Source organism: Coregonus clupeaformis, chromosome 20, assembly GCF_020615455.1.
Source record: "Coregonus clupeaformis isolate EN_2021a chromosome 20, ASM2061545v1, whole genome shotgun sequence".
In the NCBI taxonomy this organism is placed as follows: domain Eukaryota; kingdom Metazoa; phylum Chordata; class Actinopteri; order Salmoniformes; family Salmonidae; genus Coregonus; species Coregonus clupeaformis.
Window position 1 is genome coordinate 62193565 of NC_059211.1, and position 13464 is coordinate 62207028.

At 50.7% G+C, this 13464-nt stretch overlaps 1 protein-coding gene across 3 annotated transcripts; it reads left to right on the top strand.

Moving 5' to 3' along the window:
• Nucleotides 1-267: 267 nt before the first annotated feature.
• On the top strand, nt 268-13464 carry LOC121534254 (carbohydrate sulfotransferase 12). Of its 3 annotated transcripts, XM_045205663.1 has the most exons (6): nt 268-423; nt 10177-10917; nt 11767-11907; nt 12140-12466; nt 12808-13092; nt 13185-13464. In XM_045205663.1, the coding sequence occupies exons 2-5, from the start codon at nt 10291-10293 to the stop codon at nt 13078-13080; spliced, it is 1368 nt and encodes a 455-aa protein (XP_045061598.1). In that variant the 5' UTR covers nt 268-423; nt 10177-10290; the 3' UTR covers nt 13081-13092; nt 13185-13464. The 3 variants fall into 3 exon arrangements, with proteins under 3 accessions (XP_045061598.1, XP_041696807.2, XP_041696808.2); XM_041840873.2 differs by having other exon boundaries at nt 12808-13464; XM_041840874.2 differs by lacking the exon at nt 268-423 and adding an exon at nt 495-569 and having other exon boundaries at nt 12808-13464.

A 13464-nucleotide genomic window follows, 5' to 3' on the forward strand; every position in this document is an offset into this window, starting at 1 on the left:
ATATTGATGTTCATGCCTAGATGGGATCCAGCTTTTGTCAAAAGTTTTTGTTTTTTGTTGCATTTTAGCTAACCCTTTTCCTAACCTTAACCTAATTATCCTAACCTGCTACGTTAATTCTCCTAACCTGCTACAAAAACGTGACAAAACAGGATCCCTTCTAGGCATGACCCATTTGGAGCTACAGCAACCTACCCCGTTCTCCCTGACTGCCTAGGGGATAGACGAGATCACAAGAAGTCTCGCGATGGTTTGCGCAGCGCCCCGTCCGCGGGTCCCCGTCCGGTTGCTTTGTGTAAACTACCACCGTGCTGCTCTCTCTCGCCCCACCGCCCGGTCATCTACCGACCAGACCTGACACCCCGTACGTACTACGTCGAGGGGCCAGGTAGCCCGCGCGCGACCATGGAAGCGAACAAAGAGGTAAACGTAAAAAACCGTTAGTCAGGAAAATTTTTAAAAAGATTCTAAACCGACCGGATGTGATTGTGAGTAGAACAGTTTGTCCTTTCAGCGGAGTGGCTTTCCTCCCTCTCCTTTTCCAGGTGACAAATCGACTAAAACAGCTGGTGGGTAGTTAGTTAACCGATGTCGCTTTACAGTTATTGCCTGCTGTGAGGCGGTTATTTGAGATGAATCGGGATTAATAAAACGTGTCTGCGGGTAATTGGGGAAATGGGCAATACACAGTGATCTCAACAGAGACGTTAGAAGGAGAAGGAGAGAGATGGGAGGGGGGAAAAACCCAGAATACGTGTACAGTTGGAGTTACTGGCTACATCTTGGCAGGACAGGCCGTGGATGACTGCAGGAAACCGCAGTGGAAGGAAAGAGAAAGGGAGAGAGAGAGAGAGATGTAGCCTTAAGAGAGAGTGAGTTTGTTTGTGCTAGAGAGAGAGACCCACTTTGCACATCACGTAATTTCAAAGTGGACATTTTGGGTAATATTTGGATGAGACGTCGATAAGCATGGGACTGTTTCAACAACTGTTTTTTTTTTAAAATGGTGGATATAGTGGCTCCATGGAAAACCATAAGAATTAAACAAAGAACTGAAGCTTGGATGAATCAGGAAATCCTTGAGGCCATTAAATCAAGGAATACTGCTTTCACTAGACACAGAACCCTAAGGAACAAAGCCAGTCATTGAAGATGCCAATAAAAAAAATCATATTTTAAAGACAAAATTGGTGAGAGTAGGAATAATCCCAGGAAGTTGTGTCAGTTCCTTAAACCGTTTGGGATATAGTGATAAACAGAAAACAAATGGCAAACGCTTTGGTCCGGAGGATAATGGAGAAATCATATTTACAAGGAAGTGGTAGCTGACAATCTCAATACCTTTTTAATTTAATCTACATCTCTATTGAGCAGGGTAGAGTTTCCACGGATACACCGAAACATGCTAGAGTGATCCCTTATCCACAAGAAGGGTAGCGAAACAGCCAAGGGCAACTATAAACCTGGAACTATTTTGAGTGTTCCGTCTGAAGTGCTGGAAAAAGTAATTTATGAACAGAGAGGAATATACTGGCAATAATAATATTTTATATGAACTACTGTCTGGTTTTAGAAAGTCCCACTCCACTGACACGTCTATTGTTTTTAACTGACTTTATCAGGAAAGAAGTTGACCGAGGAAATGTCTGTGGAATGATAAGGCTGGATCTGCAGAAGGCGTTTGACACGGTTGATCATAGTATCATGCTCTACAAGTTAAAAGCCCTTGGTTTATACAGCAGGGCCATTGACTGGGTTAGATCCAGGCTGGGTATAGTGTGGAGGCTGGGAGGCTGGGTCTACTGTGGAGGCTGGGTCTAGTGTGGAGACTGGGTCTAGTGTGGAGGCTGGGAGGCTGGGTCTAGTGTGGAGGCTGGGAGGCTGGGTCTATTGTGGAGGCTGGGTCTAGTGTGGAGGCTGGGTCTAGTGTGGAGGCTGGGAGGCTGGGTCTAGTGTGGAGGCTGGGTCTAGTGTGGAGGCTGGGAGGCTGGGTCTAGTGTGGAGGCTGGGTCTAGTGTGGAGGCTGGGAGGCTGGGTCTAGTGTGGAGGCTGGGTCTAGTGTGGAGGCTGGGAGGCTGGGTCTAGTGTGGAGGCTGGGTCTAGTGTGGAGGCTGGGTCTAGTGTGGAGGCTGGGTCTAGTGTGGAGGCTGGGAGGCTGGGTCTAGTGTGGAGGCTGGGTCTAGTGTGGAGGCTGGGTCTAGTGTGGAGGCTGGGTCTAGCGTGGAGGCTGGGTCTAGCGTGGAGGCTGGGTCTAGTGTGGCGGCTGGGTCTAGTGTGGAGGCTGGGTCTAGTGTGGAGGCTGGGTCTATTGTGGAGGCTGGGAGGCTGGGTCTAGTGTGGAGGCTGGGTCTAGTGTGGAGGCTGGGAGGCTGGGTCTAGTGTGGAGGCTAGGTCTAGCATGGAGGCTGGGTCTATTGTGGAGGCTGGGAGGCTGGGTTTAGTGTGGAGGCTGGGAGGATGGGTCTAGTGTGGAGGCTGGGTCTAGTGTGGAGGCTGGGTCTAGTGTGGAGGCTGGGTCTATTGTGGAGGCTGGGAGGCTGGGTCTAGTGTGGAGGCTGGGTCTAGTGTGGAGGCTGGGTCTAGTGTGGAGGCTGGGTCTAGTGTGGAGGCTGGGTCTAGTGTGGAGGCTGGGTCTAGTGTGGAGGCTGGGAGGCTGGGTCTAGTGTGGAGGCTGGGTCTAGTGTGGAGGCTGGGTCTAGTGTGGAGGCTAGGTCTAGCGTGGAGGCTGGGTCTAGTGTGGAGGCTGGGTCTAGTGTGGAGGCTGGGAGGCTGGGTCTAGTGTGGAGGCTGGGTCTAGTGTGGAGGCTAGGTCTAGCGTGGAGGCTGGGTCTAGTGTGGAGGCTGGGTCTAGTGTGAAGGCTGGGAGGCTGGGTCTAGTGTGGAGGCTGGGTCTAGCGTGGAGTCTGGGAGGCTGGGTCTAGTGTGGAGTCTGGGTCTAGTGTGGAGGCTGGGTCTAGTGTGGAGGCTAGGTCTAGCGTGGAGGCTGGGTCTAGTGTGGAGGCTAGGTCTAGCGTGGAGGCTGGGTCTAGTGTGGAGGCTGGGTCTAGTGTGGAGGCTGGGAGGCTGGGTCTAGTGTGGAGTCTGGGTCTAGCGTGGAGGCTGGGTCTAGTGTGGAGGCTGGGTCAACCATCTAAAAGCACAACCAAATTCCATTGGAAAAATAATGTCAGATTTTTGGTTTAGTTGTCATCTAAATGTGTTATCACTGTGCTTTCAACCATTTAAAAGCACAAAAAAGTTAAAATGGGAATACAAAATGTCCCATATTTTGTATGGATGCAACAATTTACTGTGTTATCACTGTGCTTAATCTAATAGCACAACCAAACTGGATTGCAGTTGAGATTTCATTCAAACTACACAGAGCGAGTGATGAATGCTGTTTTGAGATTCTGAACAGATTATTACGGCAATGTGAAGATCTCCACAGACCTGCGACCTTTCGCACTATCTTGAACATGCACGCTTCCTATGATCACATAAGAAGACATTTATAGTTACGGTAACCTCAAAAATGTGTCCATGGATGTGTTACTCATTTTGAGGTTGAATAAATACCGTTACATTAGTTTGCAATATAGCCTTAACTTTAGGCTATTTACCGTATTACAAAAGTAATCATTAATTGTGTTTGGTTGAACATATTTTATACAAGGTTTGTCTATGTTGAAACCTGGTAACCATAATGACATAATCCTGTGGTAAAAATTGGACCCTCAAAACTTACTTTGATTACATTTTTGCAAATACAACGTGTTTTCCCTGTAGATTCCATGTCACAATGCATTGACAAATTACGTTGAAACAACGTTGATTCAACCAGTGTTTGCCCAGTGGGGAGTGTGCTACAGAGAATACGTAGACGGGGCCGCTGGAGTATTGTACCTGGAGATTGAGACGCCATATCATTCATTCTGCAGCCATGGGGGCAGTGTTGTCGCTTGGTTCCTTGTTCTGATTTACATGTTCAGGTGGACTAGAACCCAACATGTTCAGGTGGACTAGAACCCAACATGTTCAGGTGGACTAGAACCCAACATGTTCAGGTGGACTAGAACCCAACATGTTCAGGTGGACTAGAACCCAACATGTTCAGGTGGACTAGAACCCAACATGTTCAGGTGGACTAGAACCCAACATGTTCAGGTGGACAAGCCTGTCTGTCTGTAGGCTATGACTGTCTGTATCCATGTCTGTCTGTAGGCTATGACTGTCTGTCTGTCTGTGAATGTCTGTCTGTCTGTAGGCTATGACTGTCTGTCTGTCTGTAGGCTATGACTGTCTGTCTGTCTGTCTGCCGCGTGGAAAAATACTTCCGACTGAATTTTTACAAAATATTTTTTATGGTATGATTTCTTGTTATGCTATTATACAATTTGTCTATCTAAATTATATATTTCATAGCCATATTAAAATATATTAAAACATTTTTCATATTATTATAAGTCTATATTTTCTAATTGACCTAACTTATTATATAATAAGATGCCATTTGGCAGACGCTTTTATCCAAAGCAACTTACAGTCATGTGTGCATACATTTTTACGTATGGGTGGTCCCGGGGATCGAACCCACTACCCTGGCGTTACAAGCGCCATGCTCTACCAATTGAGCTACAGAGGACCTATGTGTCAACCTTGGAAAAAGCCTCTCCTTGCGACCTGGTATTTTTGGCTGACTGGTGGTATTTATTAAAGTACTGTATTTAGGTCCTGGGGGTTTGGAATAGCAGAGAGAGAGAGAGAGAGAACAGCTGAACAGCAGAACCTGAGACAGAGCTGCTTTTCCTGACAAAATATAAAAAATATTAAACAATTAGTGTCATTTCTCCAAAATTTGAAACCCTTATTCAAGGTTTCAAAGACCTCTCTGATGAGGATAGGCTCCCCGTCCTGTTGGGGGAGGACTCAGGCTACCCGTCCTGTTGGGGGAGGACTCAGGCTCCCCGTCCTGTTGGGGGAGGACTCAGGCTCCCCGTCCTGTTGGGGGAGGACTCAGGCTCCCCGTCCTGTTGGGGGAGGACTCAGGCTCCCCGTCCTGTTGGGGGAGGACTCAGGCTCCCCGTCCTGTTGGGGGAGGACTCAGGCTCCCCGTCCTGTTGGGGGAGGACTCAGGCTCCCCGTCCTGTTGGGGGAGGACTCAGGCTCCCCGTCCTGTTGGGGGGAGGACTCAGGCTCCCCGTCCTGTTGGGGGAGGACTCAGGCTCCCCGTCCTGTTGGGGGAGGACTCAGGCTCCCCGTCCTGTTGGGGGAGGTCTCAGGCTCCCCGTCCTGTTGGGGGAGGACTCAGGCTCCCCGTCCTGTTGGGGGAGGACTCAGGCTCCCCGTCCTGTTGGGGGAGGTCTCAGGCTACCCGTCCTGTTGGAGAGGACTCAGGCTCCCCGTCCTGTTGGGGGAGGACTCAGGCTCCCCGTCCTGTTGGGGGAGGACTCAGGCTCCCCGTCCTGTTGGGGGAGGACTCAGGCTCCCCGTCCTGTTGGGGGAGGACTCAGGCTCCCCGTCCTGTTGGGGGAGGTCTCAGGCTACCCGTCCTGTTGGAGAGGACTCAGGCTCCCCGTCCTGTTGGGGGAGGACTCAGGCTCCCCGTCCTGTTGGGGGAGGACTCAGGCTCCCCGTCCTGTTGGGGGAGGATTCAGGCTCCCCGTCCTGTTGGGGGAGGACGCAGAGAGCTGTCTGCCATAAGATGAGCTGTCTGCCATAAGATGAGCTGTCTGCCATACATTGCTGTCTGCCATAAGATGAGCTGTCTGCCATACATTGCTGTCTGCCATAAGATGAGCTGTCTGCCATACATTGCTGCCTGCCATAAGATGAGGGACAGTGTCTGACAGACCAACCAACCATTGTTATTGTCCATTGGATGGTTATTTTGACCCTTAAATATTGTTGTTACTGATTGTCCCTTTGACAATATGAGAGAGAGAGAGAGAGAGAGGTACTGTACATCTACGGTTTAATGAACCTTATTGCTGCAACAACATTCTAAATACTTTTCATATTGATGTTCTGGTGCCGTTCGGGCAATTGAAAGTATTGATTGGGGACTTATTTGTGGAGGAATGTAACTGTTTTTTTTGGGGGGGGTGTATAATGTGTATATTTATGTTGTCTTATAAAGGGCACATTTGAAAAAGAGACCTATGTCTTCCCTGTTAAAATAAAGGTAAAATATATGAAGAGAGAGAGGGAGAGAGAGAGAGAGAGAGAGAGAGAGAGAGAGAGAGAGAGAGAGAGAGAGAGAGAGAGAGAGAGAGAGAGAGAGAAGAGAGAGAGAGAGAGAGAGAGAGAGAGAGAGAGAGAGAGAGAGAGAGAGAAGAGAGAGAGAGAGAGAGAGAGAGAGAGAGAGAGAGAGAGAGAGAGAGAGAGAGAGAGAGAGAGAGAGAGAGAGAGAGAGAGAGAGAGAGAGAGAGAGAGAGAGAGAGAGAGAGAGAGAGAGAGAAGAGAGAGAGAGAGAGAGAGAGAGAGAGAGAGAGAGAGAGAGAGAGAGAGAGAGAGAGTTGAGGTTTCTTCATAGCAGCCTGTGAGTTTAACACCCTGATCCTAACCACTGCTGTTCCCACGGACCATTTGTGATATACACATACAGTGCATTCGGAAAGTGTTCAGACCCCTTGACTTTGTTTTTTCCCCTCATCAATCTACACACAATTTCTGGCAAATTTATAAATACAAAAAACGGAAATATTACATTTACATAAGTATTCAGATCCTTTAATCAGTACTTTGTTGAAGCACCTTTGGCAGCAATTACAGCCTCGAGTCTTCTTGGGTATGATGCTACAAGCTTGGCACACCTGTATTTGGGGAGTTTCTCCCATTCTTCTCTGCAGATCCTGTCAAGCTCTGTCAGGTTGGATGGGGAGCGTCACTGCACAGCTATTTTCAGGTCTCTCCAGAGATATTAGATCAGGTTCAAGTCCGGGCTCTGGCTGGGCCACTCAAGGACATTCAGAGACTTGTCCCGAAGTCACTCCTGCGTTGTCTTGGCTGTGTGCTTAGGGTCATTGTCCTGTTAAAAGGTGAACCTTCGCCCCAGTCTGAGGTCCTGAGCGTTCTGGAGCAGGTTTTTATCAAGGATCTCTCTGTACTTTGCTCCGTTCATCTTTCCCTCGATCCTGACTAGTCTCCCAGTCCATGCCGCTGAAAAACATATCCACAGCATGTTGCTACCACCACCACCATGCTTCACCGTAGGGATGGTGCCAGATTTTCTCCAGACGTGACGCTTGGCATTCAGGCCAAAGAGTTCAATCTTGATTTCATCAGACCAGATAATCTTGTTTCTCATGGTCTGAGAGTCTTTAGGTGCCTTTTGGCAAACTCCAAGCGGGCTGTCATGTGCCTTTTACTGAGGAGTGGCTTCCATCTGGCCACTCTACCATAAAGGCCTGATTGGTGGAGTGCTGCAGAGATGGTTGTCCTTCTGGAAGGTTCTCCCATCTCCATAGAGGAACACTGGAGCTCTGTCAGAGTGACCATCGGGTTCTTGGTCACCTCCCAGATCAATGCCCTTCTCCCCCGATTGCTCAGTTTGGCTGGGCAGCCAGCACTAGGAAGGGTCTTTCTTGGTGGTTCCAAACTTCTTCCATTTAAGAATGATGGAGAAATGTTTTGGTACCCTTCCCCAGATATGTGCCTCGACACAATCCTGTCTCGGAGCTCTACGGACAATTCCTTCGACCTTGTGGAGGAGTATTTCAGTAGAGTTGGAGGTAAAACAGTCAGACATTATTCATCCTAATGACATAACCCAACATGTTCAGGTGGACTAGAACCCAACATGTTCAGGTGGACTAGAACCCAACATGTTCAGGTGGACTAGAACCCAACATGTTCAGGTGGACTAGAACCCAACATGTTCAGGTGGACTAGAACCCAACATGTTCAGGTGGACTAGAACCCAACATGTTCAGGTGGACAAGCCTGTCTGTCTGTAGGCTATGACTGTCTGTCTGTCTGTGAATGTCTGTATGTCTGTGAATGTCTGTCTGTCTGTAGGCTATGACTGTCTGTCTGTCTGTGAATGTCTGTCTGTCTGTAGACTATGACTGTCTGTCTGTCTGTCTGTCTGTCTGCCGCGTGGAAAAATACTTCCGACTGAATTTTTACAAAATATTTTTTATGGTATGATTTCTTGTTATGGTATTATACAATTTGTCTATCTAAATTATATATTTCATAGCCATATTAAAATATATTAAAACATTTTTCATATTATTATAAGTCTATATTTTCTAATTGACCTAACTTATTATATAATAAGATGCCATTTGGCAGACGCTTTTATCCAAAGCGACTTACAGTCATGTGTGCATACATTTTTACGTATGGGTGGTCCCGGGGATCGAACTCACTACCCTGGCGTTACAAGCGCCATGCTCTACCAATTGAGCTACAGAGGACATATGTGTCAACCTTGGAAAAAGCCTCTCCTTGCGACCTGGTATTTTTGGCTGACTGGTGGTAGCTATTAAAGTACTGTATTTAGGTCCTGGGGGTTTTGAATAGCAGAGAGAGAGAGAGAGAACAGCTGAACAGCAGAACCTGAGACAGAGCTGCTTTTCCTGACAAAATATAAAAAATATTAAACAATTAGTGTCATTTCTCCAAAATTTGAAACCCTTATTCAAGGTTTCAAAGACCTCTCTGATGAGGATAGGCTCCCCGTCCTGTTGGGGGAGGACTCAGGCTACCCGTCCTGTTGGGGGAGGACTCAGGCTCCCCGTCCTGTTGGGGGAGGACTCAGGCTCCCCGTCCTGTTGGGGGAGGGCTCAGGCTCCCCGTCCTGTTGGGGGAGGACTCAGGCTCCCCGTCCTGTTGGGGGAGGACTCAGGCTCCCCGTCCTGTTGGGGGAGGACTCAGGCTCCCCGTCCTGTTGGGGGAGGACTCAGGCTACCCGTCCTGTTGGGGGAGGACTCAGGCTACCCGTCCTGTTGGGGGAGGACTCAGGCTCCCCGTCCTGTTGGGGGAGGACTCAGGCTCCCCGTCCTGTTGGGGGAGGACTCAGGCTCCCCGTCCTGTTGGGGGAGGACTCAGGCTCCCCGTCCTGTTGGGGGAGGACGCAGAGAGCTGTCTGCCATAAGATGAGCTGTCTGCCATAAGATGAGCTGTCTGCCATAAGATGAGGGACAGTGTCTGACAGACCAACCAACCATTGTTATTGTCCATTGTATGGTTATTTTTACCCTTAATTATTGTTGTTACTGTTGTCCAATTGAGACAACAGAGAGAAGAGAGAGAGAGAGAGAGAGAGAGAGAGAGAGAGAGAGAGAGAGAGAGAGAGAGAGAGAGAGAGAGAGAGAGAGAGAGAGAGAGAGAGAGAGAGAGAGAGAGAGAGAGAGAGAGAGAGAGAGAGAGAGAGAGAGAGAGAGAGAAGAGAGAGAGAGAGAGAGAGAGAGAGAGAGAGAGAGAGAGAGAGAGAGAGAGAGAGAGAGAGAGAGAGAGAGAGAGAGAGAGAGGGATGGTTGAGTTCAGATGTCTTTACAGCAGCCTGTGAGTTTAACACCCTCATCCTAACCCCTGCTCTTCCCATGAACCATTTCTGATATCCACATACATCAACCCTAGTAGGGCTGCCTCTCTTGCTGTGTGTGTCCTGGAGAGCTTCCCTCCTGTAGGTTTCAGCAGGGCTGCCCAACCCTCTTCCTGGAGAGCTACTCTCTTCAGGTAGGCCTAAGGTATGGTCTCCGGTTGACTTCAGGTATGGCCTCAAGTAGGCCTCAGTTATGGTGGTACCATACGGTGTTTGAACTAAGAAATCTGCTCTCATTTAAATCCCAGCACTTTTGCTTTGATCATGGATGGACTCTGTAGCCTATGAAATTACCTGTGTTTGGAAACGTGGAGCCTTTGTCTGGCAAATACGTTTTGGATTCCTTGTTTTGTGGTTGCTTTTGGCAGCGCGTCTGACCGCGTCATCACACACCTCTAGCCTCAAGGCAAATGTTGAATTGGATTATCAAGTAATATGTACAGGTATATATTTATATATGGGCTAGGAGTTTTTCCTGATCAATTCTCTAACTCTACCTCGTTTGGACACAGTGTGTGTGTTGGTGTGTGTGTGTGTGTTGGTGTGTGTGTGTGTGTTGGTGTGTGTGTGTGTGTGTTGGTGTGTGTGTGTGTGTGTGACTCCTGGATTCTTCACTGAGACTCTTTTCACCTGTTGTCTCTCAGGTGTCGTCGTCTGCAACCAGGAAGTGTTTCCCGTAGTGACCGTCGGGCCATGGAGCTGAGATAACTCCGCCCCCTTTCCGTCTGCCTGTCCAAATCCGCTCTGCGGTGGTAACCATGGGAACGTCACGGTGCTTCCGTCTGGCGTTCCTGCTGGGGTCCGTGTTAATGGTGCTGCTCATCATCATCTATTGGGACGACGTGGGAGCGCTCAATCTCTACCCCCACGACCCTCACCCCCACCCCACCTCACCCAGCTCCTCCCCCAGCCGCCCCTCCTCCAGCTCAGCCCTCTCCCATCCCCTAGGGGGGGGGCTCCTCTCTGCCACCATGGAGGTGCAGGGGACCCCCAAATCCCCCAGGACCACAGAACCTGACCGGCCTGGAGAGGGGAGGAGGGGGACCCCCAAACCCCCAGGGGAGGAACACCCCCTCACCCAAGGAACAGACTCCTCAGAGCTGGAGGAGAGGTGGAGAGGAAAGGAGAGAGAGGAGGAGAGGATGAGAGAGGAGGAAGGGAAGCGAGAAGAGGAGAGAGTGAGGCAGGTGGAGGAGGAGGAGAAACGAGAGGAGGAGGGGAGGAGACAGGAGGACAGGAGGAGGCGGATCAGCGATATGTGTTCCGGGAACGGAACATTACAATTCCCAGGAAAGTTCCGGACGTTTGACCAGATTCCCAACCGGGAGTTAGACCACCTGATAGTAGACGACAGACATCAGATCATCTACTGCTACGTTCCCAAGGTAGGGGAGGGGCCTGGTTCCTCTCTAGGTAGGGGAGGGGCCTGGTTCCTCTCTAGGTAGGGGAGGGGCCTGGTTCCTCTCTAGGTAGGGGAGGGGCCTGGTTCCTCTCTAGGTAGGGGAGGGGCCTGGTTCCTCTCTAGGTAGGGGAGGGGCCTGGTTCCTCTCTAGGTAGGGGAGGGGCCTGGTTCCTCTCTAGGTAGGGGAGGGGCCTGGTTCCTCTCTAGGTAGGGGAGGGGCCTGGTTCCTCTCTAGGTAGGGGAGGGGCCTGGTTCCTCTCTAGGTAGGGGAGGGGCCTGGTTCCTCTCTAGGTAGGGGAGGGGCCTGGTTCCTCTCTAGGTAGGGGAGGGGCCTGGTTCCTCTCTAGGTAGGGGAGGGGCCTGGTTCCTCTCTAGGTAGGGGAGGGGCCTGGTTCCTCTCTAGGTAGGGGAGGGCGCAGCCAGAAGGGGACTGTCTGCCCCTCAGAGCCTGGTTCCTCTCTATGTTTCTGTCTTTCCAGGGAGTTTTGCCTGGACACTGTACTTCAGCATCTGCATTGCTTGCTGTTTGGGGTTTTAGGCTGGCTATCTGTAAAGCACCTTGTGACTACTGTTGATATAAAAAAAAGATTTGATCCTCCACCTCCTCCTCCCCCTCCTCCCTCTCCTCCTCTTCCTCTCTTCCCCCTCTCTCCCCCTCCCCTCTCCTCCTCCTCCTCCTCTTCTTCCTCCCCCTCTCCTCCTCTCCTCCTCTTCCTCTCTTCCCCCTCTCTCCCCCTCCCCTCTCCTCCTCCTCCTCTTCTTCCTCCCCCTCTCTCCTCCTCCTCCCTCTCCTCCTCTTCCTCTCCTCCTCCTCTCCTCCTCCTCTCTCTAGGTAGCATGTACCAACTGGAAGCGTGTAATGGTGGTTCTCTCTGAGGGTCTGCTGGCTCCGGACGGACGACCTTACCGCGACCCCCAGGCCCTGCCCCCTGACCTCATACACAACTCGTCCCTGCACCTCACCTTCTCCAAGGTCTGTATACTGTGTGTGAAGAAGAGTGAATCTTCATCACTTATTTATCCCCTTCTCTTCACTCTTTCTATCCTCCTCCTCCTCACCTCCTCCCCTCTCCCCCCCTCCCTCCCTCCCTCCCTCCCTCCCTCCCTCCCTCCCTCCCTCCCTCCCTCCTTCACCCCCCTCCCTCCCTCCCTCCCCACTCCCCTCCTGTCCTCCCCCTCCTCTCCCCCTCCCCTCCCTCCTATAGTTCTGGCGTAGGTATGGCCGTCTCTCCCGTCACCTGATGAGGGTGAAACTGCAGAGTTACACCAAGTTCCTGTTTGTCCGCGACCCCTTCGTCCGACTCATCTCCGCCTTCCGTAACAAGTTCCAACAGCCCAACGAAGACTTCTACCGCCAGTTCGGCTCCGTCATGCTACGTCGTTATGGAAACGGGAACGGGACCTCCAGGGTTCCGGAGTCAGCGGCGGAGGCGTTCAAAGCGGGGATCCACCCGTCGTTCTCTGAGTTCGTCCGGTATCTCCTCGACCCCCAGACGGAGCAGGAGCAGCCATTCAACGAACACTGGCGCCAGGTGTGTGTGTGTGTGTGTGTGTGTGTGTGTGTGTGTGTAGGGGTGAGGTCTGTGTGTGTGTGTGTGTAGGGGTGAGGTCTGTGTGTGTGTGTGTGTGTGTGTGTGTAGGGGTGAGGTCGTGTGTGTGTGTGTGTGTGTGTGTGTGTGTGTGTGTGTGTAGGGGTGAGGTCTGTGTGTGTGTGTGTGTAGGGGTGAGGTCTGTGTGTGTGTGTGTGTGTGTGTGTGTGTGTGTAGGGGTGAGGTCTGTGTGTGTGTGTGTGTGTGTGTGTGTGTGTGTGTAGGGGTGTGTGTGTGCTCTCAACCCAACTAGACTCAAGTTAACTTCTTCTTCTTCTCCTCAGGTGTACCGGCTGTGTCACCCCTGTCAGATCCAGTATGATTTCATCGGCACGCTGGAAAACCTGGAAGACGACTCGGATCAGCTGCTCCGGATCCTGGGCCTGGAAGACCAGATAAAGTTCCCGCCTAGCAACCGGAACCGCACGGCGGCCAGCTGGGAACGGGATTGGTTCACTGAGGTTCCAGCCGAGTTGAGGAGGAAGCTGTACAGTTTGTACCAGCCAGACTTTGAGCTGTTTGGGTATCCTAAACCAGAGAGTCTGCTCCATCACTGATGGGCTGTTTGGGTGTCCTCAACCAGAGAGTCTGCTCCATCACTGATGGGCTGTTTGGGTATCCTAAACCAGAGAGTCTGCTCCATCACTGATGGGCTGTTTGGGTATCCTCAACCAGAGAGTCTGCTCCATCACTTGATGCCTTACACATGTGACTGAGAGCCGGGGTTCGAACCCTGTGTACCTGCAAGCCTGCTGCAGTGCTGTGTTGTTAGCCCACTGAGCTAAAGCCTAGGCATTCACTTGGGGAGCTAATGCAACCCTCTAGCTCTCCACGATGAGGAGAGAAGAACCATTTAAGTGTTTTTTTTATTCTAAAGGGAATAGTGCTGTAAAAACTGTTTTTGAATAAAGTTTTTGGGGGAAATAAATTGCTTAGTCATT